Genomic DNA, 10,000 nt, shown 5'->3' on the forward strand with positions numbered 1-10,000 from the left:
CTGCAAATTATATGTGTATAATTAATATAGAAAGTAGAATGCAATAATGTGAAACAAAAACATTGTAGGCTGTAATCAGCCTCAACAAGTTTCAAAAATCAACAAATATGTACATTTATTCTTTCATAAAACAATGGACATGGAGTAAATATTTCTAGGACAACACCCCACAATGTAAATACACAACATAGAACATAAAGAGCAATTATGTGAGCATGTATACATTTAGATATGTATTGCATATATGTATAGGCATCTAAATGAAGATATGTGCCTATATGTATACATGCATAAAGGAATATGGGCACTTATATATGTATGCTCACTCTCAACAAAGTTAGAAGGAAATCCAATACATTTATTTACATAGACTGTCAAAGGTCAGTCCTGTTAACCAAACCTCAAGTTGTCAGCGTTTAACTTGAGCGTAAACACTTTCATCAGTCAACTCTTTTTTCTTCCGACCTCTTGTAGCTTGTGTTTTAGAGAAATGCAACCCAGCATAGTTCAGATCATCTCCACCTTCAGTCTGTGCAGAAAATGAAAGCTCATTATAAAGTCAGGTTGTTATATAGTGCAGTTGGGAAATACATGGGTGGGATATAGTCTGGGATATGTTTTGTGACCCACATAGGGTCGACCTTTATCAGGGTCATTGTCAGCATTAGCTTACACACCTATAGTGTATTACAGTAATGAGTTGAGTGGGAGGATAGTTCTCTATAAATGTGCAAGCCAAAAACAAGGAAGTGATGCATGATCAATAGACAGCAGAGGGAAGGAGGGAACAGAAAGGGGAGGGAGGGAGATGAAAGGAAGGGAAGGAGTGGCTACCAAGTCAAAGTTGACTTAATCCATATGTACACATGATAAATTCACCAATCTCTCTGTCTACTCTCTCTCTTTCTCTCTCTCTCTCTCTCTCTCTCTCTCTCTCTCTATATATATATATATATATATATGTATATATCAAAATTCACACACAAATTCACTGTGTGTGTGTGTGTGTGTGTGTGAATTTATATATATATATGTGTATATATATTCCTGAAGTAATCATTGGGACCGGTGTATTTAGTTGCTTTCAGGTGTACAGTGCAAAACGTCTTGTGTTGGAGTAATATTTTATGTGGGTTGCCTCCTATAGTGTCTTTTTCAATGACTTCTAACACCATGACTCTCAGTGTATTGGGGTTGCCATGTTGCGTTCGCACATAATGTGAAGCCATAGCATAATCAACATTTTTTGTGCTTATTTTCTGCATTTTTCTGTTCAGCAATTCTGTCTTTTAGTCCTCTTTATGTTCATCCTACATAGAAACAATCACAGGGGCACTCCAGTCAATAAACAACATGTGTAGTGTTGCAATTGGCAAAGTGTCTCATTTGATATGTGTAAGATGTACTCCCATCTTAAAAATGATTGGTTTTCACAACATTATCATGATGATTACAACTCCCACATTTAAAAATTCCAGCTAGTGTAATGGGTAGCTTGGTTTGCAGTAAACTAAACGTAGAAAAACCAAATCACAAAATCACCATATAGTGAATAGAGTACCTACAGACGACGCTCAAACAAGGGCATTTAGGGAGAAGATAGATATCTTGTCAATACTTGTTTGGTCACCTTTCTGGTGAGACTGAATATGTTTCACAGGGAGGATGCAGGTCTAGACCGCTCCCTGTCACCTGTGGTGTTCCACAAAGATCGGTTCTCAGCCCCATCCTGTTTACTCTCTACATGCTCCCCCTTGGACGTGTCATGATCAGACACAGGATGTCTTTCCATTGCTATGCTGATGATACCCAGCTGTACATCAAAACTGCCCCAAGCCCTTCTGCAGCCATGTAATGCCTCAGCACCTGTCTTAAGGAGATAAAGACTGGATGATCAGAAATTTCCTCCAGTTAAAAAGCAGCAAAATTGCAGCTCTCCTTATTGGCTCTCCACACCAGATTCAGTCATCCCCCATACATCATCTCACCTGACAGCCAGGACATCCCCCTTTCCTCCTCAGTCACTAATCTGGGTGTTAGGTCTGACCCTCAGCTCACTTTTGATGACCATTTAAGACGTCTGTGCAAAACTTCTTTCTACCCTCTCAGAAATCTCTCTAAACTCTGCCCCTCTCTAACCCTGTAAGATGCAGAGAAACTTGTCCTGACCTTTATCTCCTCAAGACTGCACTACGGCATTGCACTCTTAACAGGGATCCCTGGCAGGAGCATCCAGAGGCTCCAGTACATTCAGAACAGTGCTGCCAGATGAGAGTGCGAATACACGAACATATAACACCAATTCTTTTTTCACCGCACTGGCTCCCTGTCTCCTTAAGGGTTGACTACAAAGTCCTGTTACTCACATACAAATCTATCAACAGACATGCATCTCCTTACCTACAGGAACACAACCTTGCGGTGAGCACAGAGAAACTTTCTTAATTAATCACAGAGAAACTCTCCCTCTGACAGCTTTCTAGTATCAAACTTTCTAGTATCAAATTCTGCACATAAATAATTTTGCACAGTAAAGTTCAAACATCCAACTGTAACAATAAGTAAAATACATTTTTGAGTGGAGGAGGACTTTGAGTTAAATTTATTTTAGTTATGAAAAACATATGGGTCAAATTACTTATAATCCTGTGTTTTGTTCCTCTGTCTTTGTCTAGCTCATTGAGTCTGGACTGTGACACAAGCTGGTGTTCCTATCAAAAACCCCAAAGACCAGAGGTCCAGCTTCACCCTGTGTCTACACAGTAAACGTAGCATGAGCAGCAGCAGCAGTGAGTGCTCCATCTGTGTCTACACTGGAGGCGTTCAGGTGATGCATGTAAAATGGAGGAAAATAGACTTGAAGCATAAATGAACGCTGGTGCAGACAGCTTCATAGATTACATGCGCATGAAAAACATGTCTGACACACTTGCTGTCTAGACATAGGTTAGGCTGCATTTACACCAAATCTGGCAAAGCAGGAAAAACAGCAGCAGCAACAACAGAGAAAGAGAGAGAGAGAGAGAGAGAGAGAGGGAGGGAGCAAGAGAGAGCAGCAGTGGTCGAGGGAGCTAGAGAAGAGGGGGGCGGCAGTAACAAGAACAAAGCCGTGAGTTCTAAAGCACAAATAAACACGCCCACACATGAACAACAACCAAATATACATAGGCCTATGACAACTATCAACAGTATGAGCTGGGATGTTTCAACATGGACAACTGACCATCAGTGTAGCAGGTTACTGTTAACATATAACTTTAATTATTCTGTCATAATGTGTTAAAGAAGTTTGTGATGCTATCTATCCAGATATGCTAACTATTCAGGCTGCTTACAAGATTAGTGAAGGTTATTACTTGTTTACCATTAACCCTGCAGTGTTTTTTTCAGTACAGTTAATGTCAGATTTACCAAGAACCCCCGAACTCTGACCACCTGAACTCAAACAAACACCTACAGGAATGCAGTTTCTTTTACCTGTATTTAGTTATAAGCTCTATTTTCATATTCATATGTCATGGTCACAGGTTGCCATTTGTCATTTGTGATAGGTTGCTAAGCTTCAAGAGGGCAGGTCTTATCTAATATGTGTTTGTCACATATTAGAGAGCAGACACCGGGAGATGAGAGTAGAGATATGGACGTATGAGAATAGCATGCTACTGTTTGAAGCAACTTTTGGTTTAGTTTCTGTCTGCGTCTATTTGTTAATCTAAATGAACTGAAACCAACACTGAACTCAGTGCATCAATAGCGACACAGGAAGAGGGTCACGTAGTCGAGTGAGGCCCAGATCCTGTTGTTGGCAATCAAGGCTTTTAGTATTTTGGAGTGGTAGTAACTGGTACAGCCATAAGACTTAGCAGTGATTGAAACCAAATATTTTCGGTCTTCACATTATCAGGGATTATCATCATTACCATTGAATTGCATAATACACAATGACTGTTACGCGCGTAAAACGAAGGAAATACTTCCACAGGCGGTTCAAAACCAGTTTGTCTCATATGTTCCAAGACCGTAGCTATTGTGAAGTGCCTCTACAGACAAAGTACAAATCTTTTGAGCAAACACAGCGTGAGCAGCACATTTAGCAGCAGTAGCAGCAGAAGTGAGTCAACTGTTGTGTCTACACAGGAGGCGTTCAGGTACATGGTGGAGTATAGGTCACCGCTCAGAACACAATACATAATGACTGTAGTTATGCGCCTAAAACAAAGTAAATACTTCCAACGGGCAGTTCAAAACCAGTTTGTCTCATATGCTCCGAGAATGTGGCGATTGTGGAGCGCCACGACAGACAAAGCACAAATCTTTGGAGCAAACATACCCACTATGCCTTCCAGACAGACAATAGAAACATTTTAAGAGACCAATACGATTGATCCACTTCATTTTAGAATGCACATTGTTTTATTTTTTAAATGCAGCCCTTATTTTACTTGAAATGAGAAAATTTATTTACTATCAGAGCATTAATTATTTATAACATCTGTATATAATATAATGTTAGTTCTTTCATGTTGTTGGTGTATATACTCATTCACACCTCACATCAACTGTATTCATTTTTCTATGCTTTGAATTAGCGGCTGGAAGCCATGCAATCGGCCCGTTCTGAACAGACACTGCACTAGTTCATCATTAAACAAGACATTCAGTCAGTCAGTCAAACTTTATTAAACTAGAGGCAAACTACACTGATTGTGATTTTTAAAATAAACACATCATGGCTAAAATTAAGATAGATGAGAATGTAAAAAAGATGTAAAAAAGTGTTTGGGAAAGAATAGTAAAGGTTAAACGTTGTGTTCTTAATTTAATCATTAGTTTGGTATCTGTTGTCATAATGTATATTTCTTAATTAAGAAGAAAGCACAGCTACGCAACCACCAATTCATTTTGATGCAATACTTTGGCATGGCATTGAAACAGATGTGGGTCATGGAGGAGATGAATAGACTTAAAAATACATAATATACACTCTGATAAAAACTCACACAATAAAACAAACATTCATAGATGTGGGACACCTACTCTATAGGTCTATCACCAAGAACTCATTTCCTTAAACATATACAGTATATACATGTATAAATGAAATGGCAAAAGTAAATATAATACATGTTGCAGGTTATTTAACATTCACCAACTCAAGAGCTGAAATGTGTACATCAGTATATCTCCCACACAATGTGCCATATAAACATTATATCAGCATCAAATTTGTGTTTAGACTGTTAATTCAACCTGAGAGCACTGGCATCAGTGTAGATGATATCTTCCTCCGCAGTTTTTCTATCCCTTGTCCTGGATTTGCATTTCTTGCTTGTGAAGGTTGCTGCAGAATAAACCAATGAGTCCTCGTCTCTCTGAGTATAATATAAAACATATAAGAAATATATGTGTCAAAAGTGAAATAGAAGATGTCAAAATTTATTTAGAAAGAAAAACATACTGATAAGCTTTCCAGCTACATTTTATGCTTGTATACCTTACCTGCCAACTTTGCTGAACACCACTGGCTGCAGTATTTGTGTGCAGATCAACTGCAGCTGTATTATAAAATAAAAACACAACACTCATATGAATCATTTGAATCTAATTTTGCCAAATATGTTTGATTCATCAATGTATGAGTGACTTCTCTTACCGTTACAACAGTCACAAGATTTTTTCTTGATTTTCTTGATTGAATAAATGAGAACGACTATAACAATCAGACTGAGAGCCAGAGCAGCACACAGCAGAAAGAGAACTGTATTGTCCTGCAAATCACAGATGTTGACTGCTGAAGCAGTATGAAAAGGAGCAAATAATGAAAGTTTAGAACGAATAAAAGTGTAATTAATTATTTTTTAAAATTATTATTTATGTTATTTAATAAGATGTTAAAGTACATTAAGGATACAAACTAGACATAAATAGGGTAATTCCCCCATTAGATAGTAATATTGTTTGATGCAGTTACCTTCAGTGTTGAGTTTTGTTCCATTTCTACTCAGTGTCTCCCCACATGTGGTCACAGCACAGTAGTGAGTCCCAGTATCAGAGCTGCTGACATTGTTTCTGGAGAAGTCGTAGACGCATTTCTGTAAAAACTGAGTTTCAAGACTCTTCTCACTTCGATCATTACTGTTTTCATGAGTATAAATAAAACTGGTGTTAAATTTATCCAAACTGGCACTGAACCAGTAAACACTGTGTTCTTCTCGACATGTTTTGTTTGCCGAGAGGACTGAACACTGGAGAGTCACAGAGTCTCCTGGACGCACTGGATCAGATGGAGGGACTGTAGTGATATCTGTATGTGGTCTTGGTCCTTGGAAATTGAAAAAAGGATAAAAACTTCAAAGATTAATTTATATGTTCATGTCTGGAAATTTTATGTAAATTACGATAGACGCTTTGATGTATTTACCTTCAACTTTTAGATGTGTTCCTTTCAAAAATATCAACTGCTGTTGTGATGTTGTCACACAATAGTAAACTCCAGTATCATCAAGCTTTGCTTGAGTAATGCGCAGAACAAATTTTTCAGCTTCTGCTCTGGCTGTAATGCGACGATCATCCTCAGAGCCATATTGTCCTCTGAAGACCTGAGGCACATTTTCAGAAACAAGTTTGAACCAAAATATGGTTCCAGCTGTCTTGCGGGGACATGTCATTGTCACATAACTTCCAACACCAACAGTCTTTGTCTCATAGATCCGATCGTCTGCACATCCTGAGAAGACATTAAACAAGAATCATATACACTGTCTCCTAAGTTACTGTAAGAGGATGACAATACTTTAAATATACTGTATATCTGGAGTAAATCTGACCTTTCTACATATACTTACGCCCAACTCTGTGCATCAGCAGTAAATAAAGTATGATCAGCATTTTCCTGTTAATCCACTTGAGACTGCAGTTAAATCATACTGTATTAGAAGAGGATTCGCCTTAATGTAATCATATCAAGTGGGAGGGAACAATTTCAAAGCAACCTGATTGGCCTCTAACTACGTTGATGTTTCACTGTACCACAGTGGAAATAATCTTGACTAGCTTTCAAAACACGTGACATAAAACCAGCATGAACCCCTCTCATCTCATATTTGATTCTCATTGTGGGTTTCTATAACTGCCACTTACAGTAAACATGACAGATCTTTTGTTTACAATATCTGTGCTGTAAATATAAGGTACAAAAACAAAAAAAAGTTTTTTTTAAATATCATGGCTCTTATTTCACTTGATCTTGATGTGAAATAATCTCCCACTGTCAATATATAGATGGACTTTTCTGCTGATAGGCTTGTGTGAAAATGCCATCCAAGCTGTTGAAGCCACACACAAATATCTCCAACTCAAATATCATTTTATCCTGTGGGGTCCTGTATCAAGTATATGTGCCCCATTTCCCTTAAAGGGGAACTCCACCAATTTTACACATCAAAGTCTGTTTTACATGTGTTGGGGATGCTTCACAGAGTTTCATAAATTACCTCAAGTAATGTCACTTGAGTCAGCATCAGTTGGGGCTGAAGACTACTAGGTTTGAAAATGAAAAAATTCTCAGGCTGTGGAGTTAGAAAGAAGTGAGTTTACCAGGCCTCTGTAGCCAGCTGCTCATCTCTGCTTGAGCCTAGCGGCTAAAGGCTACATTAACCACTACTTGCATAATGCACCCTGATCTGCACAGTCAAGTGAATCAAGTCAATTTGCATTGTGGGTAATGTAGGCATGAGGTTTTGACAAGGATGACAAATGTATGGAATAAAAAACACGATATCTCTGGTTGTGCTGCATAAATTGTCATCCTTTTTTTTAACTATCCGTCGAGAGTCTGATAATGTTATGAGTGCAATACTAAATCAATGGATTACTCTTTTAGCACAATACAGTACATTGTACTGTTTTGTACATCTAGCTCTGTCTCACTGTCATTCACTGTAGCACTACAATATTAATGGGGGGATGTGACCTGGTTTCTAAAATCCCTGAAATAGATTGTCTGAATTTATTGTCTTGATTTTGAGTCTTTTCACAAACACCCAAGATTACATCAATGATGAAGACAATGTTGACTTCAAATGTTTGATGCCATTTTTTACAGCATAGTTAAGACATGGTTAAGGTGAAGCAACTGCATGTTTTGATCTGAGAGAGGGAGGTGAATCTGGGAGAAAGCCCAATTAAATTCAGCGAATAAAGAATCAGGGCTGAAATGTGAACTCAAGACCTTGCTGCTGTGAGGCAGCATGTTTATGACAGAGAGACTAGACTAGAAGCTTTTCACTTACAGTAAAAATACCAACTTAATTAACATAAAGAAAACCTTGGCTACCCCACTGGTGAACACCCTAGTCAGAACAGGAACACACATTGCTCTCTCTTTGACCTTACAGTCACCCTGACACTGCATAAGACAAATACACAGTGAAATACAGAGAGAGTGCACAGAGGAGAAGTAACAGTTACAAAATTCAAAAGTCCTGTGATGAATACTTTTATGTGCTTTGTGTCCTGCTTTGTACTTTATACTTTACCCTTGCGCACGCATGCACAACCACATACACACACACAAACACACAAACACACACGCTTAGTTACAGTTTGTTTACTGGAACAATGTATGGGGAGTTTAGTATTATTGTGGTTCCGCTTTTAAAATAAGGTGTGAATTCAAAAGGGGCTCTTCTTCCTGTCCCACTCTCAGTCTGAAGTCTGAGCACAACTGAGCACAACTGTTTGACCTGTTCATCAAGGCAAATGCAATAACATTACATGAATTTATCATCACAACCATTTACAGGAGGAGACAGGGGTTTTTGCTTTTTAATGGTAGTTGCTGTGAGAAGATGCCACAAGGATCTGGGTGAGACCATCATTCTTTTGAATGAGACCATTGTGAAGGTGCTGACGCAAGTGGTCTGGCAAAAAAGCTGAACCTGGCTCAACCTTCCAGGGCTGTAAAATCCTTCATCATTGCATCACATTACACAAATTCTTGTTGCTTACAAAATTGAAGATACATTTAGTTATCACGCATGGGTCGCAAGTATGACGCTGTTTTGATAAGTGAAATGTGTTCAAATTAAAGAGAGAGGGAATGTTGCAAATTTCAGCTTGCATATTGCACACTTTGTGAAATGAGCTCCAGGATTGTATTTCATCATCTCTCTGTTATCTAAAGCAACACACCTGCACTAACCCCCTGCTTTTTTTAATGCAAGGCTGTTTTCGGTATGAATGCCCACTTACTGGCACATCTTCAATATCAAGCACCTCCACTTCACCTACCCTTCATAAAACCATGGAACCAAAAGGTAAAATACACGGTCATAATAACTCTCTTAGCTGAAGTCAGCGTAATCAGCAAGGCTGTCATCACCAAGTGTTGTCTCCTAACTCCCAAAAACCCTCATGACAGGAGGAAACAGCTGTTGCATATACTTTAACAGTGGCATGAATCAGCCCCTTTTCAACCAGATATTGTAGAAAACCTTTCTCACTGCACATGTCAGGAGGTCTAATCTCCTTTACTCATACCAGCATTTGAATCTCAATCACTTTGCTTGTAGCAAGCAATGGTGGATCCTGCTCTCGCTGCCTGGACTGGTCTTCACCATCTGTCTGTCAGTCTGTCCCTCTCAGGAGCCAAGTCTCGAGAGATTGGCCCAATGTGGGCAGCACACCTATCAAGCCGGCCTCCTGCGACAGAGCTCCCCAAACTTGAGGGATGGACCAGGGCTGGGCTGCCAACATCTGGGTCATCTCTACTTACCACAGCACTGAATGGCAGTCCAGGGCTATCAGGATGACTGACAGCTGCTCTTGTCTCACTCTTTCCAACAGAGGGGGAATGAGACAAAGAGGGGTAAAGATGTAAAGCAGCCTCCCGGCCAAGGTGCACATGCAAACGCATCCCCCCCCCCAGGGATGGATCCTCTTGGAGGAGAACCAGAGTGGGCAGTGGGTGTTTTTTCGACTGGAAAACAGGTCCACATCC

General features: G+C 39.3%; 1 protein-coding gene across 1 annotated transcript; it reads right to left on the minus strand.

The window, feature by feature from the left end:
• Positions 1–4,739: 4,739 nt before the first annotated feature.
• On the minus strand, positions 4,740–9,765 carry LOC122990103. Its single transcript, XM_044363224.1, has 6 exons — positions 9,687–9,765; positions 6,422–6,727; positions 5,972–6,322; positions 5,654–5,791; positions 5,500–5,555; positions 4,740–5,372 (listed from the first exon to the last, which is right to left on the minus strand). Exons 1-6 carry the CDS (start codon positions 9,763–9,765, stop codon positions 5,241–5,243), a joined length of 1,062 nt encoding a protein of 353 aa, XP_044219159.1. The 3' UTR covers positions 4,740–5,240.
• Between the last annotated feature and the right edge of the window lie 235 nt (positions 9,766–10,000).

This window comes from Thunnus albacares, chromosome 10 (genome assembly GCF_914725855.1).
Source record: "Thunnus albacares chromosome 10, fThuAlb1.1, whole genome shotgun sequence".
Lineage (NCBI taxonomy): Eukaryota > Metazoa > Chordata > Actinopteri > Scombriformes > Scombridae > Thunnus > Thunnus albacares.